General features: G+C 45.6%; 1 protein-coding gene across 5 annotated transcripts in view; it reads left to right on the forward strand.

The window, feature by feature from the left end:
• SRGAP3 (SLIT-ROBO Rho GTPase activating protein 3) overlaps positions 1-20,718 on the forward strand; it is a 246,334-nt gene that overhangs the window by 131,651 nt on the left and 93,965 nt on the right. For all 5 annotated transcript variants that reach the window (XR_814364.4, XM_005222441.5, XM_005222437.5 and 2 more), the window contains exon 3: positions 8,437-8,599. Coding sequence is in view for 4 of the 5 variants with exons in the window: in XM_005222441.5 (XP_005222498.1) it covers positions 8,437-8,599 (163 nt within the window). In the remaining variant the exon portion in view is untranslated. The remainder of the gene's footprint in view (positions 1-8,436; positions 8,600-20,718) is intronic.

Consider the following 20,718-nt stretch of genomic DNA (forward strand, 5'->3'; position numbering starts at 1 on the left):
AGTTTTTCTGTCAATTCAACTAAAGGAGTTCTGACAGTGGCCATAAGAATTCTTGGTTTGGCTTAAGTTTGGCTGCTAGATTGTGAGCCTTCTCAAGCCTCATCCAGTCATCTTTTTAATTCCCTGGGATTGGACAGTTCCCAGCACATGGCAGATATTCAAAGGATATTAGAAGAGTGAGTGAATGAGTGAATGGCTCTAGAGGGGTACAGGGAGATACGAGAGATGGTTCCTGCCCTCAGAGGGGCTAAGTGATGACACAAGCCCACACACGTGAAGGACAACTGACGAGTGAGTTAAGCAAGAAGATAAATTGTCATCCGGAAGTAACTATGTGAGAAGATTGACGTGAGCGGTGCAGACGGAACATTGAGTGGCTCTCAGATGACCCCTGGAGGAAAGGCCTTTGAAATAGATTTTGCTGCATGGAGTAAGGAGGGGAAGGCATTCCAAGTGAGTGAAGGCAAAGAAGCGAGGCAGGAATGCCCATGACCCCGGAAGAGCTACCCTTCTTCCCAGGCTTCAGCAGCCTCCCTTCCCTGTCTTTGAGGCTAGATACATAAATAGGGAGGGAATCGCCATTCACCATTTTCATTTTTGTGTTTCTTGTTAGTTTTTTCAAATAAGTTGTGGGATTAGAGAAAAAATCTTTTGTGAGATCACATGTGTACATTTGGTTTTGAAACATACAGTGGCTGTTGTCATAGAGGTCTGAAAGGCCCTCCCTGGCCACTCCATCACTCACCCACGCATTTTGATAGATGAGGCAGGAAAGCCTCAGAGAATTTGAGCTGCAAGCCCAAGAACACACAGCCAGTTAGCAAAGTAGGGCCACAAGCTGAAGCATGCTCCTCAACTCCCAGTAAAATGGCCTCAGATTCCTTAAGGGCGAAAAATACATGAACCAAGAAACCCATTCCTGGCTCAGAGCTTCACCTACTTACTGCCTGGAGCAGAGAGGGGGTTAAGGGAAAGAGCCGGACTAGTGGCAGATGGGCTGGGCCTCAGATACCAGCAAAGGAGGTCAGACTTTATCCTCTGTGTCAAAGGTCCATTTGCTTCCCTCGTGAACCCCAGGGAAGATGCCTAAGTCACCACTCAAACTCTCCTCAGACTCTTGATCCACCTGGGGTGGCAGCCTTTGATGGGTTGAATTGAGTCCTCCCCAAATCCACAGGATTTGAGGTCCCAAACTCTTCAGTACCTGAGTGTGACCTTGTTTGGAGATAGGGTCTTTATATCAGAGGTAATCAAGTAAAGATGAGGGCATTAGAGTGGGCCCTAATCCAACATGACTGGTGTCCCTATAACATAAACAGAGGGGAATTTGGACATAGACACACATCCAGGGAAAACATATGTGAACGTGAAGGTGAAGGCCAAATGCCAAGGGACACCACAGATGGCCAGCACACCCCCAGAAGCTGTGGGAAGAACACAGAACAGGGGGGCTCCCCCACAGCCTTCAGGAGGAAACACCCCTGCCAACTTTTCGATCCCAGACTTCTAGCCTCCAGAGCTGGGAGACAGTACACTTCTGCTGTTGAAGTGACCCATTTGTGGTGCTGTCTGGACACACAGAAGCCTGGTGTCCAGCAATACACTGCCCAGACGCTCATCCTGTCCTTCGAGCCCTGGTCCACTCTGCCCCGCTGGCCAGGCCTCCGCCCCTCGTCCACCCGCTCTGCCCTCAGGAACTTCTGGGGATTCTCTCCTTGATCCCTCGGCCACCACCATACACCCTACCCAGCTCATCCTTCTAGGCACTTTTCACCTATCTGCCAATTGTGTGCCCAGACCTTCCTGGCACCAGAGAAACAGTGGTGAGTAAGATAGACATAAACTTTGTTTGGCTGTATCAGTCTTACCTGAGAAAGGGCAGAAGACAGCAAGGATATTGCTGTAAAAAAAAAAAAGAAAGAAAGAAAAAGACAGACATAAGCTATAAAGGCGTCAAAGACAGAAACAAAAAATAAATGAAGTGGGCGGATGCCAAGAATGATAGTGGTTTAATAACAATAAAAATAGGGTGGTGTGCTAGAGACCAGGGAGCCGCTGGGGGCAGAGAAGGCCTCAATGAGGAGAAATGTCTCAGCTAAGTTCTCAGTGACAGGAGGAACCACCTCCAGCTTCCCTGGGTGAGGTGCACACTGCTCCTCCTCTGCCATTATAGACTGGGGAGATACCAGCCATTTCTCCTTCGTAGCTCTTATCACTGATGCCATTGCCTATCTAGTTATGTGCTTATTTGGTTGTCTTCTGAGGCCCCTACTGGACTGTAAGCTCCATCAGTCAGGGAGCGTGACTCATTTTACTTCCCACTGTCTGGCACAAAAGATGGCACCCAGTTGATATTTGCATAATTAATCATTAATGCTCCCAGCAAGGACAAGGAATACCAAATCCTCCTTGGGGCAACTTAGGTAGCAAGAGGTTAAGCCTACTTCTCGGGCCCTGGAGAGAGTGCTTTCCTGAGCTCTGCTGGCAGCCACCCAAGCAAGCCCGGTGCAAGACCCTGGAATGTCTTGGAAGGGAGCAGGAAGCCAGAGGCAGGGACTCGGCATCTTGGGGATGGGATGAGCTTCAGGGGCTCCCCTCCCTCCTTGAGGGTCCACCATCCCAAGGCAGTGGATTTGGATTCATCTGCAAAGTGGGGCTAAGCAGGCCTGAAAGTGGGTTCTGTTTGCTAAGCAGAATTTTCCGGCCCCCAGCCGGGAAGTGGGAGAACCTGGCTCATTGCTGATTTCATTTTCCCAACTCGCCAGCTTGGCAAGGCCTCTCTCCTCTAGCTGCAGTCACTTGGAGCCTCATACCTAGTTCTCTTAGCCAAGGGAAGAAAGCTGTGACTCACCAGAAATTGTCATTGCTATTTTCTGGCTGTAAAAAGGAAAACACACACGTATATGTGAAAGTTCTCGATTTTACCTCAGCTCAGCAGCTTCCACGTGCTGTGTAGACACAGGGATGCAGGATTGGGAAAGCAGAAAAGCCCTCAGGATGTACCATAGAAGACAGAGCGCCTGCCCACATTAATTTTGGCATCTTCTCAAAGTGTGGCTGCAGCAGGCGAAATGGCTGCAAATGTGGAGATCTGGGTCTCAGGTCAAAGGGGTCCTATTTGCAAAAGGGACAAGGAAAGAGAAAAGAGAAAGTCAGTGTCCAGCTCTGCCATCCGTGGCCTGCAGGCTTCTTCCTGCGGTCCAGGTACACTGCAGATGGCCAGTGGGATGGTAGCCATTGCACCGGCCAGAACTCTTGGGACCCTGCTCCTGCCCCCGCCTGTGCCTTGCTTCCTGGGCTCCAGCCAGACTGGCCTTTATTCAGTTCCTTAAATGCCCCAAGCTCCCTGTCCCCCAGTGAGCCTTTGCCTGTCATGTTCCTTCTGCCTGGTAGCCTCTCCCCCGAGCCCACCTTCATCTGGCTCCCCCATCTCTTCCTTTAGAGCCCAGCCAAAAGGTCCTCTCCCTTAAGGACACTTCAGTGACCCCCGAAACAGGCCAGGTCCCCTTGTTGTGGGCCCTCATGCACCACACTCTCTTCTCTAACACTTTGTGCAACTGTGACTTCATCTGCACATACTGAACGCTCTGAGGGTTACCTATCTCCCTGCTGCACTGTGAGCTCCGTGAAGGTGGGACTATCTCTTATCCTCCACGTTATGTCTCTGGAGACTGGTCCATGTGAAATATTCAATCAGAATGTATCAGGTGGATGAACTGCTGAATGACCGTGAGTGAATGATGGTGGAGGCGTTTTCTGGTGTTTAACACCAAGGTTGACAATATGGTCTGAGTAGCCAGGCCATAGAGGTTAAGGGACCTATATAGAGTCACACATGCAGTATGGATGCAGGGGAAGACCCACACCCTGACCAGGTCCAGGCGTGCTTCTGTTTTCCTGTGTCTTTCGGTCTCACTGGCTAGGCCCCAGTCTTTCGCCCTTCCCTCTTCCTGCTGATGTGGTGAGAACCAGGTGCCATTGTGGCAGGATCACAGATGGCAGCTCTCCACAGAGTGGCCAACTCTTCCCTGCTCCTGGCTGTGGACAGCCCTGTTCACTCCAGTCTTTTAGTCTTACAGGTGAGCTGCTCCATAGGAGGGGAGCCAGGGCTGGGAGAAGGTGGGGTGAGCCAGAGCAGCCTCCTGTGTGGGGTGGACCCAGAGGATGGGCCTGCTGGTTGGAAGGCAGGTCTGGGACAGTGTCTCTGCAGAGGATGGGCTGGCCCCTCGTCCGCATCCTGCGCTTCTTCCAGGTCACCAGGGCAGGAGGAGGCCGGCCCTGCCCCGCCCCCCCCAGCCATAGCCTCCTGAGGATTGGCCTCTTCTGCCATGTGGCCACGTGCATTTGTAAAGAGTTCCAGATCACCCCATGGTTTCAAATATCATCCAAGGGCTTGTTGCCAGCGTCCACATTTGTCTCTCTAGCCAAGGTACCATCCTCTGGGTGTTCCATATGCCCTTTAGAAGGAACCCATCACCTTCCCTTCCTGCCCTGCTTCTATAAGTGCCCTCATCTCAGTAAATGCGAACCCTGCTCTCAGGAGCCCAACCTGGGAGACTTGGAGTCATCCTGAGTGTCTTCTCTCTTCCAACCAGTCAATCTCAGGGTGCAGTCAGTTTACCACCTAAATGTTTCTTGAATCTCTCAACTTCCCTTGCGGCCCCCTCGAGTTCGTCCTCACACAATAGCCAGAGTGAGAGTTTGAAAGCGAAATTTTACCCTTTCACTCCCTTGCTCTAAACCCCTCAATGACTCCTGGCCAACATCAGGATGAGGATCAAACTCTCTACTGTGACTTAAAGGCCTGTGTGGCCTTTGCCTGATTCTCCAGCCTTGTTTTTCATTCTCCCACACATCACTCCAGGACACCATGCTCGAACCCCCTTGACCATGGTTTGACTCACTAATCTGCTCTGTCTAGGCCTTTGTTCATTATATTTCTCCACCTAGAAACTCTGTCTGTCAAACCCCATTCCAGCCTTGAGTTCTCAGCCTAACAAATGCTTTCTTAAGGATCCACCCACGCTCACCCCTTCTCTGCCCCATAATCTCCTTCCTGTCACTACGTTTATGAGGCTGCATCGTCACCTTCTGTTTCCTTACCTGAGTGGGAGGCTTGTATAAGCAGAGTCTTGCTTGCTGTGGTCACTGGTGCAAGCCCAGCCACTCACCCGCCTGTGTGGTACATCCACACAGAGACAGACAGTGAACGAATGAATGTCCGAAGGAACCGAGGCCTTCATCTTCCCAGCAGCCTCTTACCTTAGCTTGACAAGTCCTTGGTTGCTTCCGGGTAATCCTCTCCTTGCCTCTGCTCCTTCTGCCACCCCGCAATCCTGTGTGAGGCTGTGTTGCCTCTTGCCCACAGCCGAGGAAAGCAGCTCCTTTCTGCTCTCTTATCCAGCCTCCCTGGCCAGGTGACCTAATTAATGGTCCCCAAGCTGTCCCAGCACTTCTGGGCCCTTTCAATATCTTTTTCCTTCCCCCTGAACTTCACCTTCTGGTGTGACTTCCATAAATTTTGCACTTTTCTTTCCCTGATGCTGTTCAATTCTTGCATCCCCAGGCTGAGTTCAGCCCCTGAAGTAATTTAGGTAACAACTCAGTTATCTCATCTTACCTTTAATCTATCCATTCCCATCACCACCTAGGAAGCAGTGGAAATAGGATGTAAACTATTTCCTTCCCAAATCCACGTCTCCCCTTGCAGTTCTTATCTTGGTTCATGTTATCAGCATCCACCCAGTTGTCTGAGATCCAGACCTCAGAATCACCGTTCACTTCCCCCTTCCCGGTGGTGGTCGCTAAGTCATGTCCAACTCTTGCAACCGCATGGGCTGTAGCTTCCCAGGCTCCTCTGTCTGTGGGATTTCCCAGGCAAGAATACTGGAGCAGGTTGCCATTTCTTTCTCCAGAGGATCTTCCCAACACAGGAATTGAACCTGGGTCTCCTGCATTGCAGGCAGATTCTCTACCAATTGAGCTATGAGGAAAGCCCAAGAATACTGGAGTGGGTAGCCATTCTCTTCTCCAGGGAATCTTCCCAATCCAGGGATTGAACCTGGACCTACCTGCCTTGGAGGCAGATTCTTTACCTTTGGAGCCACTACCTGCTCTCTATTTCTAGGAAGTCTTCAAGATTCTCATCTCTTCCAGTGAGGAGTCTCTTAAACCTGCCCTTCTCTGGCCACCACCCAGGCCCTCATCATCTCTCTTCTCCTGGACTAGAGTCACCTCCTGATTGGTCCTCCTGCTTCCAGCACCACACCTCTGTCCACACCCATCCACCCATCCATCTACCCACCCATCCATCCACCGTCTTCCAGTCTGCCCTCAGTGATCTTTGTAAGATACACATTGGTTTGATCATACCTCTGCTTAAGTAACTTCCATGACTCCCCACTGCCCACAGCAGGCATTCTTAACACTGGGTACACATTAAACCCTTCTGGAGAATGTTATAAAAATACCAATACCAAGGCTCTCTCCCCCAGAGATTCCGACTTAATTGGTCTTGGAAGGGGCCTGGATCTTGGTCTTTTTAAAAAGCTTCCCAGGCGATTTTAGTGTGCAACTCGGGTTGAGAACCATATGGCCTAGATGATAAAACCCCAACTTATTAGGCTGGCATTCAGCTCCCCACAGTCAAACCTTTAACTGATCTCCCCATCCTTATATCCTCTCCGAACACACTCAGGATTTAGCTCTGCTCTTCTACTCCTAGCTCTGGGGAGCTACTTCTTCATATCCACAGGTCCCTCTGCCTACAGTTCCATCTCTCTCTGCCCCTCTGGAAAGCTCCTACCTATGCTTCAGGACCCAGCACAAATGTGGCCTTCTTGTTGGGTTTTTCCTCCACAGCATATGCTATGTGTCAGGCATGTTTCTGGGCACTGATTATGGTAACTAAGAGAGAAACACTTCCTGCTCTCAAAGAACTTCAAGTAGGGCAATGGGTGGGGAGTGGAAGCTCCTTAGGGCAGAAATCCTCAAACCTGAGTATGCATCACAGTCCCCTGGAGGGCTGGTCAAAACACAGACACTGGGCTCAGGGCCAAGACTTCTTATTAAGTGGTCTAGGGTAGCCCCAAGAATTTGCATCTACTACAAATTTCCAAGTGGAGCTGATGGGTCTGGGCTGGGCTCCACCTCTGAGAACTCCTGTCCTAGAGTGAAGTCAGAGGCATGCTCTCCAGAGAGTATCATTTAGGCTGAGACCCAGCGACAGGGAGAAAAGCGGGGCTTATGCGCTCCAGATACACAGAGTGCAGGAAGTCCCCAGTGGGGAGAGGTTGGCAGGAAAGCACAGGGGATGTGACGGGGACATAGGCGGAACTCCGCGCCTTCTCCAACTTCTCATGCAGAACGGATGCTCTGCACGTCTCCATCATAACGTTCAGCACCTTCCACTGTAATCCTTTTGCCTCAGCTGCCTCATTAGGAGCCCCTGGGAGGCAGGTTTGTGCCACAGTCACCTGAGACCTGACATGGAACAAATGCCAAGGGATTAGGAGGACAGGAGGCTGGGCTGTTGGATGTCAGTGTCCCGGCTTTTTCTCTAGGCTGAAAGCAAAAGAGAAGATGCTTCATTTATCTTATAGCATAATGTCTCCTTTCTTTCTCTTAGAGGTTCTAACCTATCTATCCTCTGTCTAAACCAAATTCCCTTCTCCCAGATTCCTGTTTCCTGGACAGATTTTTAGGCCATTTGGTGATAGAAAAGTCAACTGGCCTCTCCTCACCTATCTTTCCCAAGCCCAGGGTTTGGGTGGAGTAAAGGGAGGGTCAGTCACAGCTGCCCAGAGGCCCTCAGGGCTCCCCTCTCCCTTATTTCCACTTGACTTTGGGAGGATGATATGGTCATACTGGGAGTCAGCCGAATTTCCCTCCTCAAAAGTGCTGATAGGAGGCTGCGTTTCCTGAGAGAACCCTGGCCAGCCCCCAGGGGGAGCCAGGCAGGCCTGGGGGGATTGGACCTTGGGCCAGGCACCCTAAGGTGATGAATGAGCCTCTCTGCCTCAACATCACCTTCCCACCTTGGAAACTGGAGTAAGGGTTATAGGTCAAGAACACAGCCCTGATGCCCTGTGTGGCAACAAGGGGTTATTGGTTTGACACTGATTTCTAATTGTCCTTCACTCTTCCTGGACACCAGGGTATACACATACTTTACTGAGGCTAACAGAGGGGTCTTTGGTAAGGCACAGAGAAGACAGAAATATTTCATTTCCTAAGGAAACACTGATGCAAAGTGGCCCCAGCACTGCTCTGTGACCTTGGGAGGACTGCCTCAGCCCTCATGGTCTCTGTCGCTGTTAAATGTATTATAGGAAAACGAATTTGAAAGGGCCCCACTAAGGTCAAAAGAGCTGCGGTGGGTGACAATGTAGAACATTTGTGGATGGCAATTCTAATGAGCTGTCTTGGTTTCTGTAGGAAAGACCAGTATCTCCTCTCGCCCGTGAACTGTTGGTATCTAGTCCTGCACCAGACCAGGCGGGAGAGCCGAGACCATGCCACCCTCAACGACATCTTCATGAACAATGTCATTGTCCGCCTCTCCCAGATCAGTGAGGATGTCATCAGACTCTTCAAAAAGGTGGGTATTTGGGCCACCTGGGTTTCTGCCCCAGGCTGGCCATGGTGAGACTGCCAACCAGGGTGGGGTGTGGTCTGGGAACATGGGACCAAGGGGCAGGCGTGTTGAAGGGGACAAGAGGCTGAGGATTGGACTTGGCCCCCAGGCTCCGAGTTTGTGGCTGGGGCTTAGCCACTTCAGCAACCACCATCAGCACAAAAATAAAAACCTTTGCATGGTTAGGTAAGTTGTACATTCTTTCCAGGAAATCTGGAAAAATAGAGATGAGCTCACACATAGAAAATAACATCACCTGAAATGTTATCTCTCAGCCATAATCACTTTGGTTGTCAAAGGAATTTCTTCATATGTACATATGTAAATACCTTTTCTATGACTGCTTGTATTTATACATTTTGTAGAATATGTGTGTACTTTTCCCAAATGGGGTAAGACTGCATATGATTTTACTCCTTATGTTACCTAACAAATTGGATACCACTGTATTATAAAATTTTTCCATATCAATGAATATAATTCCAAACATTTTGAAAGATTACATAGTTTTTCATCATATAGATATATCCTAGTTTATTTAACCAGTTGTTTATTGTTGAACACTTCAGTGATTTCCATATTATTTTAAATATTGCTGCTGTGAGCTTCTTTTATATACACCTTTGTCATATTCAGTGCTATTTTTAAAAAATTTAGGTATAGTTTATTTACATTATATTAGTTTTAGGTATATAGCATAGTGATTCAGTATTTTTACAGATTGTACTCCATTAAAAGTTATTACAAGGTAATGTTTATATTTTCCTATGCTATATAGTATGTCCTTATTTTTTATTTATTTCATTTATTGTAGTTTGTGTCTCTTAATCTCATACCACTTATTTGCTCCTTTCCCCTTTGGCAACCAGTTGTTTGTTTTCTGTATCTGTGAGTCTGTTTCTTTTTTGCATATACATTCGTTTGTATTATTTTTTTGGATTCTACATATAAATGATATAATACAGTATTTATCTTTTCTGACTTATTTCATTAAGCATGATATTCTATAGGTTCATCCACATTGTTCTAAATAGCAAAATTTCATCATTTTTATGGCTGAATAATATTCTGTTTTATATATATATATATATATATACCACAAGTTTCTTATTTATTCATCATTTGATGGGCTATTGCTGTTTTCTTAAGATCAATTTCTGTAACAGGAATTTTAAGGTCAAAGTTTGCTCATTTGTTTGTCTATCAAATGAGGTTAAGATCATCTACTTCCCAGGGCAGTGTGAGGGTTAAATGAAGTGGTACATGTGAAGGAGGGGGCTGTTATTGAGAAGTGGTTCAGGGTGTTGTCTCGGGTCCAGAATTCTTAAATCTCAGGATTCATTTTCCTGGCTGCATTGTTTATTAGCTGTATGTCTTTGGGTTTGTTACGTAAACTCTCTGAGCCTCAGTTTCCTTATTTGTGAAATGGGAATAGAAATACCCACAGGGCAGCTACTTGGGTTAAGAGGGTTGTTAATCCCTGTAAAGCATGGAAAGCAGAGCCTGGCACTGAATAAATGCTGAGGAAAGCTGGCTGTTATTATGCTAGTGTAGGAGACTATTACTATTAAAATGATATAGCTCATCCATTTTTGCCTGTTGCCAGTTTTAGGGAAGAGGTGACATGGGATTGCCAGACACCCAGGGGAAGATGCCAAGTTGGTTTGAGATACAGTCATCTCTCCCTGGTCTGTATGTGGTTTGTCCTCTTTGAGGATGTCTTCTATGGCAAAATTGTAACTGCAAGGTAATTCCCTCCTGCCACACAGTCTTCCTGGGGCTGTGTTTATGAAGTGTTGCTGTTGTGTCCGACTTTTTGCGATCCCATGGACTGCAGCATGCTAGCCTTCCCTGTTCTTCACTATCTCCTGGAGTTTGTTCAAATTAATGTCCATTAAGTCCGTGATGCCATCCAGCCATCTCATCCTCAGCCGCCCTCTTCTCCTTTTGCCTTCAGTCTTTCCCAGCAACAGGATCTTTTCCAACGAATCAGCTCTTCGCATCAGGTGGCCAAAGTACTGGAGCTTCAAGATCAGCATCAGTCCTTCCAATGGATATTCAGCATTGATTTCCTTTAGGATTGACTGACTGGATCTTCTTGCAGTCCAAGGGATTCTCAAGAGTCTTCTCCAACACGACAGTTCAAAAGCATCAGTTCTTTGGCGCTCAGTGTTTTTTATTGTCCAGCTCTCACATCCATACTTGACTACTGGAAAAACCATAGCTTTGACTAGATGGACCTTTGTCAGCAAAGTGATATCTCTGCTTTTTAATATGCTCTCTAGGTTTGTCATAGTTTACCTTCCAAGGAGCAAGGGTCTTTTAATTTCATGGCTGCAGTCACCATCCGCAGTGATTTTGGAGTCCGAGAAAATAAAGTCTGCCATTGCTTCTACTTTTCCTCCTTCTATTTGCTATGAAGGGATGGGACTAGTTGCCATGATCTTAGTTTTTTGAATGTTGAATTTTAAGCCAGCTTTTTCACTCTTCTCTTTCACCTTCATCAAGAGGTTCTTTAGTTTCTCTTTGCTTTCTGCCATTAGAGTGGTGTCATCTGCATATCTGAGGTTATTGATATTTCTCCTGGCAATCTTTATTCCAGCTGGAGCTTCATTCAGCTTGGCATTTCACATGATGGACTCTGCATAGAAGTTAAATAAGCAAAGTGACAATATACAGTCTTGACATATGCCTTTCCCAATTTTGAGCCAGTCCGTTATTGCATATCTGGTTCGAGCTGTTGCTTCTTGACCTGCACATGGGTTTCTCAAGAGGCAGGTAAGGTGGTCTGGTAGTCCCATCTGTTTAAGAATTTTCCACAGTTTGTTGTGATCCACACCGTCAAAGGCTTTAGTGCAGTCAATGAAGCAGGAGTACATATTTTTCTGGGATTTTCTTGCTTTCTCTATCATCCAGCAAATGTTGGCAATTTGATCTCTGGCTCCTCCGCCTTTTCTAAAACCAACTTGTACATCTGAAAGTTCTCGGTTCACGTACTGCTGAAGCCTAGCTTCAAGGATTTTGAGCGAACCTTACTAGCAGGCGAAATGAGCTCAGTTGTTCAATAGTTTGAACATTCTTTGGCACTGCCCTTCTTTGGGATTGGAATGAAAACTGACCTTTTCCAGTCCTGTGGCCACTGTCGAGTTTTCCCAATTTTCTGACGTATCGAACGAAGCACTTTAACAGCATCATCTTTTAGGATTTTAAATAGCTCTACTGAAATTCTGTCAGCTCCGTTAGTTTTGTTCATAGTGATGCTTCCTAAGACCCACTTGACTTCACCCTCTGGGATGTCTGGCTCTAGCTAAGTGACCACACCATTGTGGTTATCTGGGTCATCAAGACCTTTTTTGTAGAGTTCTTCTGTTTATTCTTCACATCTCTTCTTAATCTCATCTGCTTCTGTTAAGTCCTTACTGTTTCTGTCCTTTATTGTGCCCACCCTTGCGTGAAATCTTCCTTTGATATCCTGCAGGTTTCTTGAAGAGATCTCTAGTCTTTTCCATTCTATTGTTATTATTCTATTTCTTTGAAGTGTAGTCTAACTTTAGTATTTGCATAAGCAAACATAATTAGGAAAGTAAATACAGTATCATAAGAAACATTCACATAGCGCTTTGCAAAGCCATACAGAAGTGATTCAGACTACTTGGTCCCATCACAGGCCCCCGCCTGCAGCCGCCACCATCACATCTTTTTTCCTGGGTGAGAGGGACTCACAGAGAAAGGTCATTAGGGCCTTTAGGAAATGGAGGGTCTTTTCCTGAGCTGAGCCCTGGACAAGTGAGATAAATCTTTTCAGCTCTCATTTAGGCTGACAGCAGCCTCACTTGTGATGGAGGTTAACGGGGTGGAAAATAATGAAGAAATGTCTACAGCTGAGCTCCTGGCTGCCTTGTTACCAGGCCTGTGCCTGTAGAACAAAGGAAATGACCCGGCCCCTCTGGGCCAGGAGCGAGCTGAGGATGAGCCTGATGGGCTGATTTAGCACAGTGTGGCCCCGTGTATCCCATCAGTTATGGATGATCTCAGCATCGAGGCCCGCATCCTTACCTGAGGGATAGTTCTGCAGAGGCTGGTCTCTGGTCAGACTGGGGAACAGTATCATCACTCAGCCCATTTTACAGATGAGAAGATAAAGCCCGAGAATGGCCAGTTGTCATCATCTGCAGGAGGCACCACCCCTGGGCTTTGGGATCTGTCTCAGAACTGCCTCTCACTGGTGGTGAGACCCTGAGTAGGTCTTTCAGAGACTCAGTTTTCTCATGTGGGGAGCAGAGATGGAGACAGTGCCACATGGGGGCATGGAATTCCTTTACCATCTGCTAAGTCACATTCCCACATTGCCTCTGCAGGAGTGGCTTCCAGGTCAGGCGTCCCTCCTGGGCCTGGGCCTGGGGCAGTGGCCCCACTGCCAGCTTCTCCACGGTGCAGAATGCTCTTTGACTCAATAACTCACCCTTTCCTGATTCTCCATTCTCCCTTCTACAGTGCAGTGTGTTATGCCTGGAGGCCGTGGCTCCCATTCTATAGCCATTTTAGGCTTCTTCTGGGCAAATGGACTTGTGCACACAGGTGGCTATTGCTTTAAGTGTGAGAAGTGGATCCACCAGAGTGGAACTGTATGAAATCTTAGTGTTCACCGTAGTGATCAGGACTCTTACAGTTGCAGATGACAGAAACCCAGTTCCACTAACTTGAGGGAGGAAAGGGAGCTTATCTGCTCTTCCGAGCCAAGACTGTCTTCAGGCATGTGGGCTTCAAGGGCACAAAGGGTGTTGTCAGAACTTAGTCTCTCTGCAACTCTGCTCCAGTGTTTTCTGTTTTCCAGTTCGTTTGTTTGTTTGTTTTGTTTTAAGAAGGGTGGGAGAAAGGCTGATGTATAGTCAGTCTCTCTCTGTGATGACAGCATGGCCCCCACAGCCCCAGGCTTACATCCTACCTGCTTCAAGTCTAGCAGAAAGTGAGAGGTCCCTTCTCCCAGAATTGGGTCTCCCAGGTTCCGACTGACCCAGCGTGGATCGTGTGAGTGCTCCTGAAGCTGGACCTGTTCTGGCGAGACGCAGTGCAGACCCGCCAGGCCTGGGAAACACATCCCTGAAATCGGGTGTACACTCAACTCCCCCGGATGCAGAGGACAGAGAATGGCTGAGGGTAGTTCCCCAGGAAAAACTGAGTGCTTTTCCTTCCAAGAGGGGTGAAAAATAAAGCAATGGATGTCCTCTAGGTCTTCTCTTCCAGTCCTTTAATTGTCTTCTTCCTGAGCTGTTCTCTCTCTGCCAGATCACCCCCCACTCAGCCCCTGCAAAGGGCATTCATTATTTTGTATTCCATTCAGGGACAACTGAGATCAATAGAAAATTCTTCCCAATGTTGAGATAAAATCTTCCAGGGTTTTCACTCACAGGTCCTGTGGGCCAGCTACATCAATCCACATGGAAATCTATCTGTTACTTGAAGACAGAAATCATGACCACATACCCAGGTCCGTCTTGCCTCTGGGTGAACACACCAGGTTCCTTCAGTTGACCCCTTGTGACTTGGCTTTGCATTTTCTGTCTTACTGGGTCAGACGTCAGGGCTTCTCTGACCTACAGAAATTAATACTCAGAACCACTCAGAACTCTACAGGAAGATCTGCGCAGCAAGGAAGAGAGCAGGGATGTCTAGACATTTTATTTCTAATAATGAAACCTGTGAAGGCACTTGCTTTTTTCATGATCGTCTCATCACATGGTTGACTCACTTCTGAACGCTCAGCTCAAATCTCCTGGGGATTTTGTACCAAATGTTTTTTAATCTATCCTATGAATTCTGCACTTGTGTTTCTTTATATTTGCCCTTTTAAAACTTCATTTTATTAGATTCTGGCCATATGGGATCAGTGTCCTTATTTAAGTGATTTTTCAAACAGCAAAAATGGTCACTTTTGCAGGAGTTTCCTCTTTCCTCCTCTGTGGGAAAAGGCTGTTTTAGAACTTCTCCATGCCTTCCTCCTCTGTGTTACGTTCATGTCAGTTCTTGTCAGTTCTTTGGCCCCATCTGATTCCTTTCTACTTTCATAGTGGAGAAGATAGAAAGTGAAACAGAAAATTGAGAATGAGTTCAGCAGTGGAGGTGATGCTTGAATTGGGCGTTGAAGGATGAATAGGAGTCTCCCAAGTGGGAAAAGGAGGTTAGTTCAATCTTAGGACAAGGGCTGGAGCCCAGTGGACAGAATGTCAACGATGGGGATCCAAGGCAGCTTGGAATGGAGGCTGCAAAATGGTGGTCCCCAGCTGAACTTGGTTCTCAAGTGTAATCTGCTTGGCCCTCACTTTGTTAAGAAAACTTCAACCAATATTTTTAAATTGTGAAATTTCACATAAAAATCAGAATTTTGTATTTCTCTTGAAAAACCAGCTCTGACAGTCCTGGATCCATACGTGGCTGTCCAGAGCTGAGAAGCTGCTGGCCCTTCAGGCAGGGCACGCTCACTCCACTGCCTCACAGCCCCCGTACTGTCTGGCGCACAACACCAACCCCTTTATTTTAATAGCTCCTTGGTCCTTTGTGCAGTTGAGTTTTGGCCTCATCCTGAAACAGGATCTACCAGTGGTTCTTCAAGTCTAGCGTCAGAATCAGCTGGAGGGCTTGTTAAACGCAGATTGCTGAGCCCTAAGCCCACAGCTTCTGATGCACCCGGTGGGAGTGAGGCCTGAGAACCTGCATGTCTAACGAGTTCCCAGGCACTGCTTTTGCTGCTGACCTGGGGATCACACATGGGGAATGATTTACCTAGTCCTACCTCTTGATTTTCCAGTAAGAGCAGAGTTTGGCCCCTGACACAGGTTTCCTACTCTGGGTCCAGCCCTGACTCCACTCCCCACTGTGATGCACCAGCGGGGAGGGTCCATCTGCGTCCTTCTTGCTCTTTCTTTCCGCCTCAACCATTTCTGAGGTTGAACATTGGAGCCCATTTCATTTCCAGCCTCAGCTTCCTTAACAATAGCCATCCATTATCCTCTGCTCCGATGCCTGCAGAATTTAATTACTTGTCCCAGCCCTGGAGTGAGTTTGATTGTTGGAAGCTGTGGTGTTCTGAAGCAAGCGCTAATGAGGAAAGACTCTTAGCAGAGAAGAGAGGGCATTCGGGGGCCCTGTGTTTGAAAGCAGCCATTCACGGTGTGGCAATAAAGGCTTGGTCTAGAGTGAGCTTTCTCGTTCCCTTCTTGAAGATGTCCGTCGCATTTCATAAATAAATCAGGGCTTTTGTATCTAATAATTGCCTTGCTTTGTAACCAAGATCAAAAGCACCAATGGCCTTGGATTCAAAGCCAAGTTTATTTATTTAATTTTTTAAAAAAAATTTTTGGGTTGCAGGAGAGAGTGAGGGCTTGCATGCTGGAGGGTTCAGCTCTGAGGCCTGCATGGAGAGTGAGTGAAGCGGGAAGACTGCCAGGAGCTCAGAGCCTTCAGCTGTCTCCACTGTCTCCCAGGGAGATGAGCTGTGAGCACTCGCCCTGCTAGTGCAGCCTGCTGACCTGGTCTCTGTCAGGAGTTCCCAGCTCACTCAGAAAACACGCGTTAGTGCTCTCGTCACAATATATACACAATAATCGTAGATAACAATCAGTGCCTACTGTGTGCTGGGCTCTGGGCTAAACATTCACTTCTTAACGCGTTAGAAGAAGATGTTGTCATCGCCTCCATTTTACAGATGAGGAAACTGATGCCAAGAGGTGAAGAAGGGATTTGAATCCATCTTTGTCTGATCCCAGAGCCCGCGCTCAATAGAAAAGGCAGGCATTAAAGGAGGCAGAAGGATGAGTCAGACATAGTACCTTGCCTCAAGGAGCTCACAGTGAACAGTGGAAATGAAGACAGGCGTGTATGAGTGATATCAGTATTCAGAAGAAGGGGGACTTTTAATCTGGGCTGGGGTCAGTTTGGGGAAGGTTTTGTTTAGGGGATGCAGCATTTGTAGTGAATCTGGAAGTGAGGCTTAGGATTTATGCCAGCTTGGGTTCCTGGGAAGCTGACTCCAAGACAGGGATTATGTTGCAGGGATATGTTAGCCAGTATTCTTGGAGTCCACCCCCTTGCAGAAGGAAGGGAGAGAGGCAGGATTCAGGGAATGTGCAGTCACAACAAAGGCCTCAAATGACTCCTGGGGAGTTCTGAGGCTAGGGTGGCCCTTCCAGGTTGTCCTGGTTTGTGGGGAGGAAGCTGGGCCTTTCTACCTTCATGTTGCTCCTGGGAGATGTGGCCTTGGGCAGATGCCCGTTTGCGAGGCCGTTCCAAACAGCACTGACAGTGGGGTGTCTGCAGACGGTACTCCCCACAGGTGAGGGAATACGTTCCCCTATCCTGAAGGCCTTCTGAGGGGTGCCTCACTGTGTCCCCAGCAGACATGCGGAGATTTGGGAAAAGTCAGAGGATTCTAGACCGAAGCAAAGGTCCATTGACAGAAAAGTCTGGTCCTGTATCTTGAGCAGGTCGGCCAGCCTTGCAGTGTGGTGCGCTGGTTAGGGCTGTGGACAGACTGCAGGGTCCCTATTCTGCTACTTTTCAGCTGCGTGAACTCAACCTAATCCCTAAATCCTCATGGTTTCAACATTTTCAAAATGGAGCTAATTAAAAACGTCCTTCTTAGGGTCATTGTAAGGATTAAAAAGTGATGATATAAAATGTCTACCTGGTACGCAGTAAGTAGTCATTAAATATTAACTACTATTAAGGTGATTATTGGGAAATAATAATCCTTTGAGAAAAAACGCAGTGAGAATTAAGTGCAGAGATGGGATAAAGAAACATTCAGGGCACACAGATTAAATAAAGGGTCAGAAATAAAATACACTCAGGAAATCATTCACTGATTACTTCTAACTTATTGTCTTTTTTTTTTTTAATTTAAATAACCTTTTATTTCCTTTTCTTGCCTTTTGGACCTCAATAGGTTCAGTAGAGGAAAATGGGGAGAGAAATGGCATTCTTAACTTTTATTTTAATTTTTTAACTTATTTTTTTTATATAGTGTTAATTACTGCTGTACAGAAAAGTAAGTCAGTTATACATATATATATATATATATATATATATCTTCTTTTTTAAAAATTTATTTCCAATTGAAGGACAATTGCTTTACAATATTGTCTTGGTTTGTGCCATACACCAACTATATATATAAATATATATATATATATGTGCATTCTGTTTCATATTCCATTCCATCATAAACCATATTCCATTAACAATAAACCATATTCCATCATAAACCATATTCCATTATAGTTTATCACAGGATGTTGAGTACATTTCTTTTTAAATATTTATTTGTTTATTTGGGTGTATTGGGTCTTAGTGGGAAGATCCCCTGGAGAAGGAAAGGGCAACCCACTCCAGTATTCTTGCTGGAGAATCCCAAGGACTGAAGCGACCTAGTGGTCATCGGGTCTTAGTTGTGGCATGCAGGATCTTTGTTGCATCAGGCATCTTGTTGCATCTTTCATTATGACACACAGACTCTCCAGTTGTGGTGTGAGGGCTTAGTTGCTCCGAAGCACATGAGATCTTAGTTCCCCGACCAGGGATCAAACCTGAGTCTCCTGCATTCCAAGATGGATTCTTAACCACTGGACCACCCTTGTAGTCCCTTCAATACATTCTTGACTTTTAAAAAGCATGCTTCTAACTTTTCACTGTTAAATTCTTAGCAAATTAAGAATAAATGGAGACTTCCTTAGCCTGATAAAGAATATTTACCAAAAACCACCAGTAAATATTGTACTTCCTGTTAAAGAGTTCAGCAAGGTGGCTGATTATAAGATCAATATACAAAAATTAATAATGTTCCTGTATCCTCGTCATAGCCAACTAGAAAATGTAATTTAAGAATGCATATATTAGAATACAAGAATGATTGAAAATTAATGCCATTAGTGCTATAAATAATCTGCATCATAGAAATTTTGATGTGATATTTTCATTGTCATTCAGGTATAAATATTTCATAATTTCCATTTTGCAGTTTCTTCTTTGCCCCGTAAATTTTTCAGAATTATTCATATGTTAGTTCCAAAGATTTTTTTCAAAGCTTTTCTTTGAAATCATCTACTTGCTTTAAATTTTTAACTTGATTGCCCCATAAAAAAGAAAATATTTATAAGAAAATATTTTCTTATAAAAAGAAAATAAGTAGGTTATTTTTTTTGGTATTTGTTGGAGCATTTGCCTTATCAGATAGCAAGACTTCCTCTTATGTGATAGTACAACGGGTAGTGCTAGAGCAGCGCTAGGCAAACTAACAGGTGGGCCAGATCAGTGCTCAGAAACACAGCCCCCACCAGTGGGAATGCAGTGAAGCAGCAGTGCATTACAGACTGGGGGACGGATGGCCTGTTTAGGAAATGGGGCTGATTCCACTGGTTTCTTGTTTCTTGTTATTTTTTAGGAACTGGTTTAAACACACACACACACACACACTTTTTTTTCCATATGGAAAAAAATTAGACCTCCGTCTTAGTTAACAAAAATATATTCTAAATGGGTTAAAGTGCTAAAGGTAAAAAATAAAACTAAAAATTTTTGGAAGAAGATGTAGTAGAAGGTTCTATGTAAAACCTTAGAGGTAAAAAGGGAACCCTCTTACACTGTTGGTGGGAATGCAAACTAGTACAGCCACTATGGAGAACAGTGTGGAGATTCCTTAAAAAACTGGAAATAGAACTGCCTTATGACCTAGCAATCCCACTGCTGGGCATACGCACTGAGGAAACCAGAATTGAAAGAGACACGTGTACCCCAGTGTTCATCGCAGCACTGTTTATAATAGCCAGGACATGGAAGCAACCTAGCTGTCCATCAGCAGATGAACGGATAAGAAAGCTGTGGTACATATACACAATGGAGTATCACTCAGCCGTTAAAAAGAATACGTTTGAATCAGTTCTAATGAGGTGGATGAAACTGGAGCCTATTATACAGAGTGAAGTAAGCCAGAAAGAAAAACACCAATACAGTATACTAACGCATATATATGGAATTTAGAAAGATGGTAACGATAACCCTGTATGTGAGACAGCAAAAGAGACACAGATGTATAGAACAGTCTTTTGGTCTCTGTGGGAGAGGGAGAGGGTGGGATGATTTGGGAGAATGGCATTGAAACATGTATAATATCATATGTGAAACAAATGGCCAGTCCAGGTTCGATGCATGATACAGGATGCTTGGGGCTGGTGCACTGGGATAACCCAGAGGGATGGGATGGGGAGGGAGGTGGAAGGGGGATGCAGGATGGGGAACATGTGTACACCTGTGGCGGATTCATGTTGATGTATGGCAAAACCAAAACAATATTGTAAAGTAATTAGCCTCCAATTAAATAAATTTATATTAAAAAAATAAAATCTGGTAAGTACAATACATAAATAAAACCTTAGAGGTAGGAAAAAGTTGCTTAAACATAAAGCACAAAACTCAGCTCCTGATGAGATGGCTGGAGTTGAGGATGGCTCCACCTTACTCCCTGCCTTGCAGTTTCCTGAAGTGTTTTTTCGAACGATGTCCTCTGAAGAAGTGAAAGGGAGTCCTGTGATTAAAACTCAGGATTTTTATGTTTTCTAAATGTTTCCTTTACACCATAAAGGAAAATAATGATAGATTTCATTATATAAATTTTATTTAAATGTTCTATACAATAACAACTGCAACAAATAAATAGAAGATACAGACCAGGAAAGGAAAAGATATTTGGCATGCATAGAATTAATAAAAGGTTAATAACCAGAATATAAAAATCAGCTCCTACCAAAAAAAAAATTAGAAAAGGGCAAACAACCCAGTAAGAACACGGGTTAAAGATATAAATAAGTGAGTCACAGAAAAGGAAATTTAAATGGTTAAAACTATAAGAAAAGATGCTCATACTTACTGGTAATCAGGAGAAGGTAAAATAAAACAAAATGAAACACAGTTTGACTCCTCTTAGGTTTGTCAAGCAATCCAAGTGCTGGCAAGAATGTGACGTAGCAGAGCCACTTGTGTCCTGCTAATAAGCATGTAAATTGGACTCGCCCCTTTGGAGAAGAGTGGGAGTG

This window comes from Bos taurus, chromosome 22, assembly GCF_002263795.3.
Source record: "Bos taurus isolate L1 Dominette 01449 registration number 42190680 breed Hereford chromosome 22, ARS-UCD2.0, whole genome shotgun sequence".
NCBI lineage: Eukaryota > Metazoa > Chordata > Mammalia > Artiodactyla > Bovidae > Bos > Bos taurus.